Here is a 19,720-nt window from a genome sequence, read left to right as displayed (position 1 = left end):
CGAAAAACAACTTGCCATCCAGCGATTTTTAAAAAATGTATTGTACCATATATATATATTTTCAGTAACTCGTATAATTCAAAAAGCTCTGTGTACAAAGGACTTTAGTTCTTAGACAACTAATGGAATGATTTCTATTCAAGGGATATACATAATATAATATGTACACGATAGAACTAGTTTATCGGGGGCCACTGAGGCAACAATATACCCATGATTACAACTCCAATACATAACTAGATTTAGGCTAATTACGTTTAAACAAATTCAACTAAACAAAATGCACATCATGCAAGGCTCTGCGGTATTTTACAAGCGCAAAACAGGGCTGAGAAATGTGGTGAAAGGCGGGAAAGGGAAGGGATGAAATGGGAGCGGGGGCCTAAAAAGAACTTAGAACCTAGCGTATAATCATCCCTGGTTACTGTTCGAGGTCTCCTCGTTCAGCTGCATCTGAGCCAGTGTGCGTACGACTACGCCCCGATTTACGGGCGTCAGACCTTGACAGAGACCCACCACTGCGTCCAGCGCCACGTCGGGGCAGTCCTGCGAATCAAATAAAATTCGAAAGTCATTTTAGGATTTGAAAGCTTATAGGGTTGAACTCACCTCGAGCATTTTCGAAATGGTGGAAATAATGGCATCCCGTCTCACGGAATTCACGTTTCGGGAAACAATGGATTCGGCGTTGCTCTGCTCCTCATACCAAGACACCATCTCCTCGTTCTTGTCCCACAAATAAGCCTGGTAACAAGACGTATGTATTTAAGGATCGGCTTAAGTGGTTAGTCTAAATGTCTCACCTCTGTGGCTCCTTTTTCCTCAACCAGCCACCGTCGCAGCATCTGCTTGGCCTGGCCCACGGAGAGGTTGTCCTGGGCGCGAAGAATCTTCTTGATGTATGCATCCTCCAGCAGGAGGCGACGCAGACGCCAGAAGAGCCAGCGACGTGAATCGCGCCATGGAACTATCTCGCTAATACACTCCTTCTCCAGCATCCGCTCAGGTGTGTCGTGCAAGTCGGCAAAGTGAACTGCTACCGTGTGATAGACGTGCATAAGGACGGCGATGCGTGCCTTGATCTTCTCGTCCACCTGGGCAGCCTTGACCTTATCGCCAGAAGCATTTGCATCATCGAACTCCTTTTTAAGCTGTATTTTGAAGCACAAAATAAATTAATCAGAAATATTGCCAGATTCCCATTCCCCTTTAGAACCTACCCCGATCGTGGTGGGATCCAGGCGATGTATCGTCTTGACCAGGTCCTTCTCTTTGTACTTAATCTCCACAATGCCTTCCGGCTCGAGCACTCCACCTCGTGCTTCCGGATCGGCATATGTTTCCATGTAGCGCGGGTTGATTAGGGAATCCAGCACGGCCCAGGCTCCACCTCGCAGTTCGGCATTGGGCGGCAAGTAGATAAGCACCGGCTTCTTGTATTCCCGCAGGCCGTCGACGATGTATGCACCGAACTTGACGATCTGCTCGTACATGTCCTTCATGCCGCCGGAGAAGCCACGCCAATTGGCGAACACGATCAGCGGCAGCTCCTCGCGCCCAAAGTCCTTGATGGCCTGGGCCGTTTTGTAGGAGGAGTCCGGGTACCACACCTGACCAGCCTGCTGCAGGGTCTTGGCCTCCGAGTCGAGATTGGCGGGATCGGCGGGCATTTCCACCTCCACGGTGCGTGTTTCAACGGCAATTACGCCCACGGGAACACCGCCTAGACGGGCGCGTCCGGTGACCACGGTCTTGGCCCACGGCGCCATTATTTCGCTCCAGGAGTCACGGTCAAAGAAGCCGTTCTCCCAGTCATTGGCATTCACGGGATTCACACGTCCGCCGAGCATCCAGCGAGGATCGTAGGGCGACTTAGTGGGCATGAAGTCCACGGGCCGGTCGATACGATCGCTGGGAAGAATAATTGGCAGGTCGCAACCGATATAGGCGGGGATGTATGAGAGCCAGTCGAGGATGGTGTAGACACCGTCCAGATCGATGGCCTCAGTCTTGTGGGTGACTCCGTTGTTGAACATAATCTGGGTGCCACCCAGTTGGTTATTGGAGGCGTACACTTTGCGTCCAAGCAGCTGGAAATAAAATAAATTCATTACATATTCTGTTTTTTTTTTTTGCTTTGGGTATAAAGATTCGCTGAAAGTTTATTTTTAGACCTCAGTGTATCATTTAATTGAAAGCTATTTTTACATTAAGTGGGCCATTATAATATCAAAACAATTAAGTGCTTCCAAACAAATGTTTCTTGAGATCAATGTTTGATTTGCTTACCTTGTTAAGCGCAGCATACCCCGTGAGTATAATGTGCGAGTTGTCGATCTGTATGACGCGCTGGCCTAGACGCACCACATACGATCCAATGCCGATGGTCCGGCAGGTGACCATGGCGATGGTCACAATCTCTTCGTAGGCCTGCGACGTCTCACCGGCAATCAGACCGGCATAGCGCAAGTTCTCTACGCCCAATCCGTCGTCCTTGCCGATGATGTCGGTGATCTTGTAGCGTTGCTCGCCCTCGTCCTCGATAAGGATGGCCCTCACCGAGTTCAGGTTGGCCACCTGGGCGTAGTCCTCGGTGGTCAAATAAAGGTACTTGAAGCCCTTGTCCGGTTCCTCTGGATCCTCCCATGCGATCTTAAACATCGCCTTCACCTCCTCGGCGAGTCCGATGCGGGCACCGCTGTTGACGGAGATGTAAATCTGGAAGATAATAATAGGAATGGTATAAAATAAGAGAAGAGCTTTGCACCTAGGCCCAACTTACCCTGGGCACTTTGCGTTGACGGGCCAACTGGGAGGCCTTGGCGAACAGCACGTCCTCCTTGATGCCGAAGGAACCTATCAGGTAGGTAAGGTCGTTTGCTATCACAATGATCTCACGGCCATTTGGATATTCGGGAGTGGCCAGGACAATGCGCCAAGCTACCATGCCGCACTGAAATGATTCAAGAAATACAACTTAGCCCCTCCGATGACATCATCTACAAAAGTGAACCCACATTGTTCTCGCCGGGCAGACGTTGCATCTCAACCAGGCTGTCGCCCTCGAGGACAAGCTCCTTGCACTCGATCAGAATCTTGTCTGGTATGCGAATGTCCACTGTGGGACGCGCCTTGGTGAATTCCCTCCAGTGACGCTCGGTCATCTGGCGGAACATGTCGGGCACATCGTAGACATAGGTGGTGCCGTTGGACTGCGCCTGGAATCGTTTCTGCTGCAGGAAGTCCTTGGTCATGTACGGCGTTGAGATGGGATGACCATGCAGAGACCCCTGCTTCTCTCCGTACGCCTTAAACTTGATCTGCAAAGGGTGAAATCGAGAATTTAATATGAATTTAAGATCAATTTCGAGTTTTGGACTTACGATTCCTGTCTCTGGCTCCGTTTGTTCCGTGTACATGGAAATATCCAGGAAGTATCCCGAGTCATTTGCAATGCACAGACGCACTGCCTGAGTGGGCGACTGCGGTGACTGGCGGATGACCATCTTGAGCTCGGCCTGCAGAACTCGCAGCTTCCACAAACGTGGACCATATCGCATAATCATCTTTGTCACTGACTCCTCAATTTTGGCAGGGTCCATGATGACGGTGGGAACAAAGTTCAGGAAGATGTGGTTGCAGTCAGTGCGCTTAGCATGCGGGTGAGAGAAAGCTACCTCCAGCTCATCCATAGCTTCCAGTAGCACGCGCTCTCCTTCGTTCTGGAGATACTCGAAAGAGGCCTCCTTGGTAATCAGATCCGAGTGACGGATTATCGAGCGAATGAAGAATCGGTAGTCCGTGACTTCCTGACCCTTGGACACCTTTGCCTTGCCGAGATACAAGTGCATCTTCTGGTTAGCCGTGGGCAAAGCCTCCAGATCGTACGTCTTCATGCGGTTTAGCTCTAGATGGAAAGCAGATGCCGGCTCCAGATGCCGGTAAATACGATCCTCCGTGAACTTGTCCCTGGCTCGATAAGTGAAGAACTTGGGGAACTGTCGCTTCTTAAGGGCCGCGAATGTAATCCTCCGAATGCGTCGCTGGAAAAGCTCCTCTTGATGCTCCTGGCAATAATTGCCAAATATTAGGGCCATTTGCAGATCATCCAACTCGCCCGTTTCCCGCACAGCGACGCTAACGATATGAATGGGTTCCGTAGACTTGGCCTCCTCGGCAGCATTTGCCCGTGTCACGGGATCCGACAGTGATACATTGATCGATGTGCTGTGCCGGCTGTCCGAGATAGAATCCGCCGCCTCCACTGCCTCCAGCACCTTCGCATTGACCATGGCCGGTGAAACGAAGTCCTCGAGCAGATCCAGAATCTCGTCCGAGTACATCTCAAAGTGTTCGAAAGAGTCAAAGGCCGCTATCGCGCCGGTGCGGACGAATGAGCTTCCCAAGGTCTCGGCCGCTGCCTGATCTAATCCTTCGGGCGAGGACATGCGCGAGAAGAGCCTGTTTGGATGGGCGGTAGGAAGAAGGAACTGGAAGTGCACGAGCGGCAGACCACCGGACAGCTCCAGATGCTGCAGGCAGGTCAGCTCGTAGGAGGTGTAAGCTCTCCTCACATAAACCTCCAGAGCGGCATTGCACACCGCCCGATTCGAGTGGTAGAAAAAGTCGTGTAGGATGTCGAAAATCGAGGTCTCCGACAGAATCAAGCGCTGCAGGTTTTCAGGGTGGAAATCATGGCCGTACATGTCAACGGCCGACAAGAAGATCGACTCCATTTGGTTGTGGCGCAGCTCATAAGCCGGCTGGTGGGCTGCGATTAGCACCTGGCGGGATCGCAGCGCCACCCTCGAGTGCTCCGCTCGGTTAAGGGAGGTCAGCTCACTCAGCGTGTTGGCCAGCTCGTCAGTCAGACCGGGTTCGTTAGCCCACAGGTGATCAATGAGCAGGGTGACCAACAGATTCTTCTTGGCCACCTGGGAGTGCGAGAAGATGGTGTTGACCACTGTCTGCATGTCGTCCTTGTGGTGCTCCCGCACTAATCCAACGCACTTATCGTAGTGTCCGTGCTGAAACTGCGACTCCACGTCGTAGTACTGACGCAAGAGCTCATGTACGGCGGCCTTCATCCTGCCGCGGATTCCATTTCGGTAGCGCTGCACCAGCTGCACAATGCTCTGCGTGGTTAGGAAGAAGACATCTCGGTCAGCGCGCTTCTGCAGCGTGGCCGCATGGCTGTCGATCACGCTGGCGATCTGCTGCGAAGGAAACTGGGCGAGGACACTAGTTATATTGCGCTCGTACAGCGTCATTAGTTTGCGAATTTTCTTCTCCACGGAGATGGGGATACGGCCCGAGATGGAGGCGATAACCTCCTGCAACTCCAGCAGGGGTAGGGAGGGATCCCGCAGGCTCTGCATGAATTTCTCAATGATATCCCTTAGTCTCTGCGCGTTGAACGGTTCCGGCAGGCAATAACCAGCCAGCGTGTTCTCCAGGATGCTCTTGTAGGTGTTGTGCACTCGGTTCAGCTTCTCCGGCACCGGTGCATTCTCTGGCTGCAGGAACTGGCCCTTGAACGGCTGCGCCTTCGTCACCAGCGACGGATCGTCTAGCTCCAAATGGCCCAGCAGGGTTCCGGGATCTAGGACTGCTCCCGGTCGACGCACAAACGTCACTGTGCCTGCCTCCTGGGACGTCAGGGTCATAACCATCTTCATTACCTCAATCTCGGCGAAGGCTTGGCCCTTGGCAACATGGGCGCCATCCTCCACAATCATATTAATAAGCTTTCCCGCCGACGGACTGCGCAGCAGCGATGGATCGTTCTCCTTCTCGAAGACACACGTCTGGTTTCCAATCACTATGCGGTAGCGATCCACCTCCTCCTTCATGTACGTCGTGTAGGAGGCGCCCTCCAGGGATATGAGGAGTCCGCCGTCGGAGAGGCGATGAACCTCGATCTCCTTGAACGAGCTGTTCATCAGCAGGAAGTACGAGTTGGCTCCGCTCTTGGCAGCCTGCACCTTGTAACGGATGCCGTCGTTGATCAGCTCCACATCCACCACATTGGTCAGTGTGTTGGCCGCCTGGATCTGTCCCTTCTCCAGCGAGGTCTGGAAGCTGGAGAAGCTTTCTGTGATCTGACGATCTGCGATGTGCAGTGACCCGCACATTACGCCCAGCAAGATGTCCGGTTTCTCGGACTGCACACGCTCTGCGATCAAGGCATCTAGCCATGCGGTGTCGATGCTGTTGTCTAGGAAACGATTCGTCTCCAACAGCGTGATCAGGTACTCCACGGTGGTCCGGAAATCACCACGAATGGAAAGCTCCTTCAGGGCAATCACCAGGTTCTCTCGGGCCTGCTGTCGATTCTCGCCCCAGGAGAAACAATGTCCAAACTGTGAGTCGGCGAACTCGTGCAATCCTCCGCTGGCGGCCACACTGAAATAGCCCCACACGTTCTTGCTAGACCGGAAGTTCAGCTCCTGCACGGTTCCCGAGCTAGGCTTAAAGCCTTCGTCGGGATTTTCAGAGGTGATTCGAGCAGCGATGACGTGACCGGAGGGACGGGGTTTGTTCGGCGGATTTTCAAAGTCAATGATAGAGGAGCCCCACGGAGACTCTCCGTACAGCAGTCGGATATCCTTGAGCCGGTAGAGGGGGATTCCCATTCCAATCTGCAGCTGACAGGCGGGCAGATTCACATCGGCTACCATCTCCGTACACGGATGCTCCACCTGCAGACGGGGGTTCAGCTCCAGGAAGAAGTAACGACCCTCCGGATCATAAAGATACTCCACTGTACCGGCGCTCACGTAGCCCACCATCTTAGCCAGTCGCACTGCAGCCTTCTCCATGTCCTCAAACACCTCTGGCTGGGCCACAATGGCAGGGGCTTCCTCGATAATTTTCTGATGACGACGCTGGATGGAGCAGTCACGGCCAAACAAGCTGATAGCATTGCCGAACTGGTCCGCCAGCAGTTGCACCTCCAAGTGGCGAGCTCCGCGGGCCAGCTTCATCACGAAAATGGGTGAGCCGGGCACCTCGGCTTGTACTTGTCGGAACAAAGCCGGGAACTCCTCGGTGGTGTCCACGCGACGAATGCCCTTGCCACCACCTCCCTCCGAGGCCTTGATCATCACGGGGAAGCCTGCAGAAGAGGGAACCTTTACAACCTTCTTAAAGCAGTATAATTACGGATAACACTCACCAATCTTGCTAACTGCGGCCAGACCCTGTTCCACATTAGTTACACAACCGCGGGCAAACAGTTCGCTGGATATCTTGATCTTCTTGCCACTGTACTGGGCCTTCAGGTCCGAACCGGACCAGGGCAGGGTGGGAATTTCCGCCGTTTGGGCCACAATCGAGGAGGCCACCTTGTCGCCCAGCGCCCACATGGCCCGCTCCGGTGGGCCAAGAAATACCAGACCCTCCTTGTTGAGCAGCTCTGGCAGCTTTGGATTCTCAGAGGCATGACCCCAGCCAGCCCAGACGGCCTGCAATCAGAAACGGTTCAGAAACGGGTTCTTAATCAGTTCAATTTGATTTAATAAGCCCAATACCCCAAGGACAGCTGAGTGGGTGTGGGTGTGGGGAAAATTATGGAGCTTTATTGTCGGTAAAAATCAATCGTGACGTCATTGGCCGTATTCATCGTCAACACCGGATAGCAAAACAAAATAGATAATTCACACTGTGCAACAAGATGTCGTCGCCTTTGCTAATTAACCTCGAGTGCCCTGCTATACCTAATGGAAAGTAAACACTGAAGAGTGAATTTCCACTTGTAAGTGTTTTTAATGCATTCCAATCTAACCACCTAGTTTCTAGTGCAAGCGGTTGGCCAAGGTCCAGAAGAGGCATGGAATAAATGTAAGTCTTAGATTACAGGTGTTGAAATTTGTTATGAAAGCAATCTTCTTGATACCTAATTGTAATTTTTATAAGTGCACAACATTTTCATATTTATAATTACTACATCTTAAAGTTGAATTTAGCAATAACTCTTTAAACTTAATTTGCAAGAACAAAAAATAAAAGAAAATTTTTAAAATTTAAGAAAAACAAAGTAAACCTTATTTATATCTTAACTTTGTAGTTTCAAGCTGCACGTATATTCAAAACTTGTTAACTTACTAATTGACACGTACAATCGCTTACACTGCAAAAGTGTCCGTGAAAACAAACTAAACAAACTTCAATAAAATACATTTAAATTGCACTCAAGCGTACATTATACGATGAGCAATTTCGGAAATTGGGCTGGGCGGACGGCACATACTTTGTACATACGTCATAAACAACCATTCCCTGGGTATTTGAAAATATTTTGTAGCACAGTGTTGGCTGACACATACAGTCTTTAAGTTCCAAACGCCGGCCGTAAACACATGAATACAAACAGCGGTCTGTTTATTGGTATGCGGGACGATCGCTTGACTTTGCTAGTTCCACCGATTGACAGAGTGCAAATACAAATCGTACGATGCGGTTTAGGTGGAGACGGCCAAACTAAATAGACAACACGGATCGACACTGACCACTTCTATGGCAGTGGCCCCCAGATTCCGGACTCACCTGCACTTGGGTGCGAAGCGCAATGTCCACAATAAGCTCAACATTGGCGTAATTGTTGTTGTTAGATCCGCCGGGCACGGGCACATAGTGATCGGCCATCTTAATGTACTCGGCATTCGCCTTCAGATCCTCCGGGGTGACCATCACCACGAATCGTATGGCCCGCTCGTTCTTGAACATCTCGTAGGCCCATCTTCGGATGGAACGCATGCACTTGACGGCCGCAATTCCATTGTTGGCGATTAGGACTCGGTTGATCACACGGGTGCCGCCAAAACGCTTTACAAATTCCTCGGTAGTGGCGATGTGGAAGTCACGATCTTGATGACGATCCTGGCCCAGACCAGTGCCACGAGACATGCTCGGTCTGGAAAAAATCAGCAGAAATTGAGTTAGTAAGGGTTCTCGCCATGTGAGCCAATGCAAAATATTAATTGGAACAGGATCTCTAAGAGATTAAAAATTTTAAAGTTTTTAAAGCTCTATATATAGGAGAAGTAGAAGTTTAAAATTATGATTTAAATGTTAGAATAAATATCATGTGCAATGTTTTCGATTTTAAAGTGAAACCCATGAGTTAATGCTTTTAAATCCCAGAACTTGGTAAAGTAATAGAATTGAAAAATGTAAACACTCTTCCAACAATGATCTTTTCAATTCAGAGCGAATTAAGAACATAATTTTTGCTAATCAGTGTAAGTAATGGCGCGATGAGACAGGTGTAGAAGAAAAGGGAGGGGCGGACAAAAGGTATGAAGATTTGACAGAACCGGTTTAGCTGACATGATCAAAAATTCTTGCACATAATAAGCTTTTGTTTACACCGTGTCGTCTAATATTGCAATAAACAAACAGGGGTATTTAATAAGGAATTTACTTCAGGGTTCCCACCACGGGTACGCCGAGTAGCGATGGCGACGACTGGTTGCTAGTGTTATTGTTGCTAATGGTGGCACTGCTCATCTCGCTGGGATTGTTATTGCTCTCGTTCTGACCGCAATCCACTGCCACAAATTGGGGTATCACTGGGCCCGAGCCCACTCCCGAACCCGAGCTTGAACTGGAACCCGATCCATTGGCATTATCATCCCCGGACTCAACAAGTACGAAACGCTTGCTGGCGCGACGCTTCAACATTCTAATTATTTCCACGAGGGCCAATAGCATCCAAGGGGTAAATTGAGCTCTGGGAAGGGGATCGTCTTTTTATGGGGCTCCTCGCAATTATGCAAGTGTGACTAATAAGCGAACCGCACACACAATATTTTAGTGCCACTGCACCACTTTCACCGCGCTCCGCTGGCCGAAAAAAACCGAAAAATCAATGTCGAACGATGTCCGCACACGCGAGAAACTTATTTGGGCAACGGGCTTCTGGGGCTACTGGGTTAAATTTTTCGTGCTCCTGGGATTTCTGCGGAATGCGGACCGACGGAGCCGACGACTGGCTGGGAACTGAACTGGTGTTGGCCACCATCGCTCATCCGCCGCATGGGCCGGAGAAGCGGAGAGACCGAAAGAGCGAGCAAGTCGCTGGCAAAACAAGTTTTAAGCATTATGAATGAAAACAAAATGCGGCGTCCCCACATGGCACTCTCTTTTTCTTTTTCTCTCCATGTTTGCGCAAAGCGAAAAGTTCTCGGAAAGCTGGGAGACTGCCTCTCATTCGCACACATGGTCCGAGCTTTGTGCCGTCTCTTTTCCCTAAACTCACGCGATATGTTTGGCGGCGTTTGGCTGTGACGCAGTCACCTGTTCTTTGTTTTGCTCGCTACACTGAGCGGAAGTGGGTACCAGAAAATTGGAATTATCTCGAGCAATGAACGATTCATTAAACGCTTCATTATTAAAGTGCTAAATTAAAGCTATAGCTTTAGTTCAAGTGGATCTTTTGTCAGATTGCAAAATCTTAAGCTAATATGGCCGAATACAAGACATAACAAATTTGAAAGATAAGATAAAAACTATTCCAATTAATTACTGCAGAACAAGACTGACCCTTTTTGATAAGATTTCTCAGCTATAAGTTAAATACAATACCTTAAATATTTAAAGGTAATCAATAAATTTACATTTGTTAAAAGTTGTATTGATTTAAGAAAAATACAAAAACTTAAAAAACATTTTTCGCTGTTTAAAAATTTAATAGTTTGTGAAATAAACTATACATTTTTAATGTTGGTGTAAAACTGCTGAATTATAAAAAGCTAAGTTTCTAATGATTACTTTGCATTTTTGGTGCAATGGCTATATTTGATTTAGGTAAAGACAATTTTGCTGGCTCACCTTAATCGCTTGCGGCGCTCGGAAATATCGCCATTCTGACGAATATCATTCTGCATCTTCTGGGGGAACTCGTCGCAGGCTTCGCCCGCCTCGGCAGCCTTCTCATCGATCTCGTCACCCACCTGTGGATTAACAAGAGGAACAACTATTAGTGGTGGTGCCAAAAGATTGGTATTGCAATGTTCTATACCAGAAAGCTGGGTCTCTCGCCCTCAGCGGACTGAGCTGCCGTGTCATTAGACTCATTTGTTTCGCTCATCTTGCTGATGATATCGATGCTGTTGTTGTTCTTATTCTTGTTGATGCTGTTGTTGTTGTTCTGATGGCAGGTGATGCGGATGTTGTCGTTGCTCAAGTCAGTCAAAGCGTTATCCTTCAACTGTTCGCACAGCTCCTCCACCTCGGACTTCAAGCTGTCGCTGGAGAATTTAACCTTCTTGATGCAGGGCTTGGGAAATCGCTTATCACCCGCTTTTACCGCCGCTGTTGCTGCGGGAAGTGTTGATTCTGCTGCAGCCGAAGGATTGCTGGTAGTTGTTGTTGATGCTGTAGCTGCAATCACGCTGGAGTTGTCTAAAATCAGAGATTAAAAAGTAATATGCAAGTTAGTCGCGGTCGAAAGTCATATACACATTATAGATTATCGGTTATCAGCTAGGTGTGCGTTTTGTGTGCCCTTCAAGTGTTTCGATTTAACAAAGATGTGGATTCTTACGATTGCTGTTGTCGTTGTCGCTGTCGCTAGTTGCTGCTGTCGTGGCCGGGTCGTGGATGGGTTTGAATCTTTTCTGGCCGCGGCCAAAGATCAAAGTCAAGAGGAATGCGAGAAAAGCGGCCAGAGTGCCTAATAGTGTGATCAACATCGGCTATATCCAAAAAGCTGCTTTAAATCGGTGAATGCAAATCGGATTAGATAATAGTATCTCGTGTGTGTCTGGCTTGGTTTAATTTACATTGTGGGGACAGTGAAAGTGCCTGTGCATTGCTATGGGTTTCGCATCATTTCGTTTCGCAGACTTTTCAAGTTCAAAAAACTTGCCACGAATTTGTAGGCCAAAGCGGCGAAACAAAACAAAATAAAAATGCTAATCTATGCATAAACTAGTTGGTCAGATACAATTAAGAAACCAAAAACTACCTTATGAGACCCAAAAATAAATCGTTGCCAGGTCAATGAGGCAGTAGATAAGAAAAAATAAATAACGAATAAGGTATACACTATAAGGGGTGACTTAATTAAAGTTGGTACAGTAATTATTGCATCAAAATTAGTATCAAAATAATAGAAAATTATAAATACTTTAAATAAGACCTCAATCTCACAAAAAGAGGTCATATATTTATAGTTTCAGACAAATGTGTAATCAATGACAGATCATTAGGTGTCTAATTGCGATTAAACTATACTTAGCTTGAAATCCAACAACTACTATTGTATATAGCACTTAAGAAATTCCGAATTGTAAGTATATGTACAAATAGTTTCCAATATACTATACAATAATACAGAAGCTCAAAGTGTTACCGGGGCCAAAAGTCAAAGATTGCTGTGCTAATGAACAACCCTACTAATAATGCTCTTTGGCAGAGTGATGAAAGTTAAAAATACGAAAATGAATTTTGGATATTGGGGGTACAATGTGCAGCGCATTAAAATTTAAAACAAAACGCAGAAGAGTGCCAAAGGAAAATGAAAAAAAACAAGCTGACAGAAAAAAACCCCAGTTGGTGTGTGGAAATGCAAATTGGCTTCGCCAGTAGAAGAGGTCAATGATTTTGGCATTACAGTGTGTAAGTGTGCCAGCCAGCGGGGCTTTGAAAGGCACGGAAAGGTGAATTAGCCCCGGAATCGATCTCGGGCAATAATCGGGGTGTTATGAAACGCCTGGCGGCAGGCGTCTTACTCAGAAATCTCACAGTGAACTAGGATTTGGGTTACACTTCACGTTAGAAACGACTCAACAGGTGTGGTTCCGCACTTGAATCGCTCTATAAACACCTATTAAGTGGAGTCGTATGTTTTTCTATCACCGATCCAACGATAAGAACTCGGGGTTTGCATCTGTTTGCGTTATTACTCAACAGCCAAAAGTACAAAAATCTTTTAACTGCGCGATTATCTTTGGGGCCACACTTTTCGGGACCTTGACAGAGTTTTATTTGGTTTGGTTATGGTTTTACTTTAGGAATTAGGTCTTAGGTTTACGGTTTGATCTCGCTTTACCACTCTGCGTGTGCCTTTGTCTAGTTTTTGTGATGTCAGTTTCGAGGTCGGATCGTATCGTATAGGATCGGATTCAACTTCCTAGACTGACTGGTTCCGCACGATTTCTAGATGGCTACTGCAGTGACCGACGCTTGGAACTCAACTGGGCCATGCTCGTCCGAAAAGCACTATCGATGCCTGGACGCCGCTGCCCGCGTAGCGCCGACTTCGACGTCGGCACTATCAATATCAACTATAGCTATGGCTATGGCCAGGTTTTCGTGTGCCTGTGTGTTGTTGTTGTGCGTGTTCAGGTTGTTGCGCTCGTATGTTAATCGCCAGCGGGTCTCGCGGGTCGCCAAGCCGATTGTTGTTGCTGGTGCCGACTGACCAGAAGGAACATACAAGTGAGCCCCACTAATTTGAACAGAAAAACGGCCGCATTGAACAGAGAAACAGGGAAATCTCTGGCATTAAAATATTTTTTATTAAGCTGTCACAAAGTATGACGACAAGTATTGTGCTTCGGCTTTAGTGATCTTTATGTTAAGTAAATATGCTCATAACTTCATAGAATAAGTTTTTTTGTTTACTGTTTTTTCTGAACTTTGGATTTGCTACAACAAAAAGAGTGAACTTTAAGTTATGTGACACAAATTTGATTTTAAGTCTTATAATAGAGATAGCATAAACATTTTCCATGACTTCTGTTTTAATTTTCTATGTTACATAAATTAATTAGTATTATATATTACAAATACGACTTTCAATCGCTTCGACACAAAGATGATTTAATAAACGTCTTCCGAATAATCTTATACTTCAAACATCCTAACACGTCGACAATGAAAACATCCATCTTAGGAAAGTTCCACTGTTTAAGGGCAATTATTTGGTGTTTCTAACGGTCTGCAATTGATAAATCGCGATAAGACCGTTAAGTCTATGTCGATCAGCTGTTGGCAACCAGTTGTACTTTTTTCTCACTTCCCACTCTCTGATAAACCTCTTCTCTCTTAACTGTGTCTGTGCCATTGTGGGCGTATTTTTCAATGTCAAGGTCGCTGGTGTTGTTTTAACCATTGTTGTTGTTGCTGCCCCAGGTGGGTTTAATCTGAAAGTTGACCCATTCGCTGACGGTTATGCACTATACGTAGGAAACAATAACAACTGCACAACAACCATAATTTCTCAATTTGCTGCCGTAAATGGCAAGCGATGCTGATTAGGGTTAAATGAGCGAAAACGCCAGAAATTGATTAGCGCGATGCACTTGAATTCGAATTATTAACGAATTCAGTCCGCTGCCACGAGCAGAACACGCGAATCCCGCTGATTTGTTTTCATTTTTTCCTGTACGGTTTACACTCGGCATCAGCAGAGGTTTTTTAAAAGTCATAAAAGAAATTCCCGACGCGACGCCCGCTTTAATCTCAGATAGGCAGGCGAGTGCCTGAAAATCTTCCGATTTTGGCATCGGCCTTGACGACCGACTATGATTAATACTTAACGGTGACGGGTCCCGAAGTCTCAAATCTTTCCTGGGATCTTATCGCACGGAAATTTTTGGTTTTCGATTTTTGGTCAAATTATTCATGTTTGGCGCGTGGCCAGAAAAAAACCGTCTACTGATATCACCTCCAAATAATAATAGAACCGAAAGTCGGTCGCGTGTGAAACGCCTGATTTCGATGTGCTTATCTGTAGGATTTATAAACAGAACTAAAATAACTTCGTGCTTGTAGGAATAATTTGTAAATGTTTATGATCGATTAAACATTCCAATTAACTAACAAAAACAATATACAGACAAGTGATTTTATTTTGCAAATATCACCCTTAATTGGCTTTATCTCCAAAGCACAAAATTTCTCATGAGATACACAGATACAGTTGCTATTTATAAGTATAAATTCAAATAGACAAATGCCTAAAAAATCAATTATATTGTTTTATTTAATTTAAATAAATATGATTAGTTCTCTATTATCAAATACATTTTTACTTGAATATCTATTATTGAATATCTCACTACCTAGAATTTTTGTGATAATTCCCTAGAGATGCAGAATCCTTTATTAATTTTCCTCTGTGTAGGGATGCATAATCTCCAGTTTGATTCTTATTAGGTAATTGCCGGCTAACACACTGACAAAGTATGTTGCTCGCGCGCCCACACTCATACACATACATACGTCACGGGCATCGCGCGATGTGTAAAATCCAATAGGAATCAAGGTCAGAAACGAGTGTGAGAGGGAGAGCGAGAAAGAGAGCAAAAAAGAGGGCGAGCATATTGCAGATGAAGGAATAGGAATTTATGCTGCTCATTGCACTTTGAGCGATATTCGTACTTTAGCCAGCGAATTCAAATGATAAACAAACGCGGTTCCCGATCTATGCCTATGATGTGGGGTTATTCACCCCGCTCATTTGCATATATGCGCATACATTTCCGAAATCGAATCGGGCTGTAATTACCCGTTTAGCGCTTAGATTACCGCACTTACTCTTCTCCATCGCACTGCGCTTCGCACGTTTCTTTCTGTTGGCAATTTTGTTGTGTGTAACTGTTCTTTTCCGGGTGCAAACTCTCTCCTCTCGGATTTCGAGGCCTTGACTTCTCGATTTGTGAATTATTCGCGATTCCCAGACGGGTGTGTGGCACCACTGATAAGTTATCAAGCTGTGATCGACCGCCTCTGCTATGTTTTGTTATTTTTCGTCTGGTTTTTTATTCGTATTTCACGCGTAATTCGGACCACTCGGCCAGTGAGACCGTTTCTTTAAAAATACTAGAAAAATTCAGGCCAGGTAACCAACAGCTGTCTGGCGGGTGTTTACCAACCCTGGTCTTCTAGGGCTGCATTCGCTGCGCAGATTTTTCGGCGCGTGCATTTTATAAACAACAATTTCTCGGCAATTCACAAGGATTTTACAGGATGTTTGACGTGGAACCCATAATTGCCGACCACAAGGATGTGATACACGATGTGGTCTTTGATTACTACGGCCGACGGATGGCCACTTGCTCCAGCGATCAGACAGTGAAGGTATATATTAGAGTTTTCTGCTGCGATAAACAACAACCTTTGTGATCCGGAATTTCGGCTTTCAGATCTGGGACGAGGACGGGCAGGGCAAGTGGAGCGTCACCAGCAGCTGGAAGGCGCATTCCGGATCCATTTGGCGCGTATCCTGGGCGCATCCGGAATTCGGCCAGGTTGTGGCAACTTGCTCGTTCGATCGCACCGCATCCGTTTGGGAGGAGGTGATTGGTGAGAAGGTTTCCGCCACCAATGCACCCACACGTCGCTGGGTTCGTCGCACTACCTTGGTCGATTCCCGGACCAGCGTCACTGATGTTGAGTTTGCGCCAAAATACCTGGGACTCCTGCTTGCCACCGCCTCCGCCGACGGCATAATCCGCATCTACGAGGCTCCCGACATTATGAACCTCTCGCAGTGGCCCGTGCAGCACGAGATCGCTAACAAGCTACCGCTGAGCTGTCTCTCCTGGAACACTTCCACCTACATGGTCACCCAGCTGCTGGCGGTAAGCAAACTAATTCTAAAATCCCCATATCGATATAACTTATGGCCAAACAAAAGGATAATCTTTTAAATGAAGATCAATTTCTAAGAGAGTGGGCTGTTTCAAGAGGCCCTTTCAAAACAATTTGCTCAACCTTGATTTTCACAAAATTAAAATTGAGATCAGTCGTTTTTAGTTGACTTTTCTGAGACCGAACCAAAAATTTCTATAATCTTCTTAAAACTTAAAACGAATTAAACAAAAAATATATATATCTCGACACTGAAAACTATGAAGTAACAATTTTAAAGTTACATATTAGGAAGCATTGTTTTGTGAGTAGAAGATTTAATTAATATTTGTAGAGATCAAACTAGCTGACCTATTAATCAACTGATTTTATAGGCGGGCAGTGATGAGGCGGCTACGCCTACCGGCAAGGTGTTTTTATTTGCCTACAGCGAGAATGCCCGGAAGTGCGTGAAAATCGAGACTGTTAATGACATAACCGACCCGGTCACGGATGTTGCCTTCGCCCCCAACGCCGGCCGCACCTTCCACATGCTGGCAGTGGCCAGTAAGGATCTCTACATCGTAAACCTGCGAGGAGTGACGTAAGATTGGGAATAAGGATTATGAAGAAACCAAAGTCAATGTATTTACACATTTTAGGGACGCTACCGGCATCTCGAAACTGGACATTCAGACCATAAAATTCAGCGAACACAATTGCCCAGTGTGGCGCGTCTGCTGGAATATGCTGGCCACCATGCTGATCTCCACGGGCGACGACGGTTGCGTGCGTCTGTGGCGAATGAACTACAACAGGCAGTGGCGTTGTGCCGCCGTGCTGAAGGCGGAGGGCAGTGGACCCACCTATGAGCCTGCCCCGCCGACCCCAACGCTGGCCACCACAGCCTCGGCCACGGCCAAGTTCTACAAGAAGGGCACCATCGGGAATCAGGTGCCGTGGCACTGATCTTGTACTTAATCGTAGAGTCCCGAATAAATCCTAAGCTGAAACTCTTTGGTTTTTTTTAATATGGGTAAATACTTTTTAGAATTTCTTCTAGTTATTCCACTTTGGAAAAAATTATAACCGATTATATTGGTTAATGATTTATAAATAAATGTAAAATATAAAATTGATACATAGATTTTCTCGAATTTTTTACTCATTTTTGTAAATTTTGTAATTGTAAATTTTGAGTTTGGTAAAATCAATATATGTATTAAAACGGTAACTCGGATTTACATCTGATTGTTTTTGTATAAATGACTTGTAAAACCCTGGGCTCCAAAAGCATAATTAAATCAAACCTACTTTATCGATGTCAATTTTGGTTACGAAAATACAAAATATGAACCTAACGTAGCAGGCATGAAATACATAATAATTAATCTAACCCATTTCAAGTTAATGACTTCCGAATGTTCTGTTGAAATTGGTGGAAGATAAAACTTGATATAAGATCTATATATAAAATGATTAAAATGTTCTATTCTAAAATACCTATAAAGATTATGTCGTAATGTTTTGATGCCACTTACGCCTCGGAATAAGAGCCGGCATTCTGATAAATCCGACAAGTAGCTTTCTAGTCCACATTTCTATGTCTTTCGTCAATATTCTTTAGATCGCGCTTCCTAGGTCATTTTCACATTACATCACAGAAACATGGGGATCTCTCAGTGCCCCCAAGTTTAGTAGAGAGTAACAAAAAAAAAGTTGGCTATTGCTTAAACTTTTGCCGGCAAACTGAAGCAATTATTGATTTGGAACAACTTCCCCGCAAGGCGAAAAATCAAAACAAAATTTAATTCACATGACAAACAAGAGCGAGCACTATAATAATAATAGTAAGAATTACTCTCTCTTGCGTCACATGTGTGTGTAAATGAGAACGGCAGATCTGATATGCTAGCTATTTTTAAAGACCCACAGCGCAGGCAAAATCAAAAATTCGTTTGTTTGAATTAAATGGGAAAAAGAAGAAAAACGCATTTTCAAGTTCAGTGATTGCATTCAAATCAAATGCTTTTATTAACTTTTATTTATGGGTTATATATGTTCGATTAACCCCTGACATGGGGGAATCATTGGATCATAAAATCCTTCTTAAGTGCATTTCCATTCCATCCACATGTGCATAAATTAAATATTACGTACAACAAGTGATCACAGCAAGGTTTTTATTATGTTTAACACGAAAAACCATTCAGAAATGTCGCGAAATATTCCACTTAATTGACTCGAACCGCAATAAAAATAGGAATCATTTCACTTTCGATGACACCACACAATTATAATGATATGCAACCACCCCACGGCGGGTATTCGGGTACTCCTGATCCTGTTGCTCTGCTGGTAATCCAAGGAATGAAATCCCGCCCGACCAGCTCGATGGTTTTTGTAGCCACTGCCGGGTGATAAAACCACCCCGCATCGATATCAGAAATACCCCTGTCCCAGATCCGAATGATTGTCTCTAATTGGAAGTTTTGACGTGTGTATTATGTTAAAGGCGATGGTGTTGACGCCGATCTCGGTGCCGAACCACCCTTATAGTATGTGTACGTATAGTGAGCCCCGGTGGGTGGTGGTTTGCCCATTGCGTGGGAAGTCAAAGCTCAGGGGTTCTCACATAGCTGAAACATTTATATGTGTTTAACCGGCAAAAATGAATTAATGCGCAAAAGATTGTTTCTGGTTTTTTTAGGGGTGATTTAGAATGTTCCCACATTCGATAGACAGCAATTTCGGTTGCCCGGTTTCAATGCAATTTTGGTCTCAAGTGATTTTTTGGTGTGGGTCAATGGATTTAATTGCAAGTAGTGAAATTTCATTAAATTAAATTAAATGATTCGTTTGGGAGCTATAGTCCTTAGGGATATAAGGCATATTGCTAACATTTTTTATAAACTGCGGGAAATATTTCTTGAGTCTATCTTTGGTTCCATAAAATATGCAAAATGGAAACATACCTTTGTAGATAAGCCGGTAAGGTGCAAACCTTATAAGGTATAGGGCGTAAAGACTAAAATTATGCTTCTATGGGAAACGAATCGGCACTAATTATACCCGTTACTCGTAGAGTAAAAGGGTATATTGTATTCGTGCAAAAGTATGTAACAGCTAGAAGGAA

General features: G+C 45.7%; 2 protein-coding genes across 3 annotated transcripts; one reads left to right on the top strand and one right to left on the bottom strand.

Moving 5' to 3' along the window:
* Positions 1–25: 25 nt before the first annotated feature.
* Positions 26–13,211, bottom strand: LOC108039061 (acetyl-CoA carboxylase). Of its 2 annotated transcripts, XM_017115969.2 has the most exons (14): positions 13,058–13,211; positions 11,549–11,713; positions 11,024–11,406; positions 10,834–10,955; positions 8,548–8,914; positions 7,178–7,466; positions 3,384–7,117; positions 3,018–3,320; positions 2,783–2,953; positions 2,290–2,718; positions 1,221–2,090; positions 804–1,151; positions 610–744; positions 26–546 (listed from the first exon to the last, which is right to left on the bottom strand). In XM_017115969.2, exons 2-14 carry the CDS (start codon positions 11,694–11,696, stop codon positions 412–414), a joined length of 7,434 nt encoding a protein of 2,477 aa, XP_016971458.1. In that variant the 5' UTR covers positions 11,697–11,713; positions 13,058–13,211; the 3' UTR covers positions 26–411. The 2 variants fall into 2 exon arrangements, with proteins under 2 accessions (XP_016971458.1, XP_016971461.1); XM_017115972.2 differs by lacking the exons at positions 10,834–10,955; positions 11,024–11,406; positions 11,549–11,713; positions 13,058–13,211 and adding an exon at positions 9,425–9,981.
* Positions 13,212–15,883: 2,672 nt separating this feature from the next.
* On the top strand, positions 15,884–17,597 carry LOC108039063 (nucleoporin seh1). Its single transcript, XM_017115974.2, has 4 exons — positions 15,884–16,092; positions 16,158–16,595; positions 16,980–17,188; positions 17,247–17,597. Exons 1-4 carry the CDS (start codon positions 15,982–15,984, stop codon positions 17,551–17,553), a joined length of 1,065 nt encoding a protein of 354 aa, XP_016971463.1. The 5' UTR covers positions 15,884–15,981; the 3' UTR covers positions 17,554–17,597.
* Positions 17,598–19,720: the final 2,123 nt, after the last annotated feature.

The sequence above is a fragment of the Drosophila rhopaloa genome, unplaced genomic scaffold (assembly GCF_018152115.1).
Source record: "Drosophila rhopaloa isolate 14029-0021.01 unplaced genomic scaffold, ASM1815211v1 contig_69, whole genome shotgun sequence".
Classification (NCBI taxonomy): domain Eukaryota; kingdom Metazoa; phylum Arthropoda; class Insecta; order Diptera; family Drosophilidae; genus Drosophila; species Drosophila rhopaloa.
The sequence above is the reverse complement of the archived record's forward strand: the minus strand, read 5'-3'. Positions and strand labels throughout refer to the sequence as shown.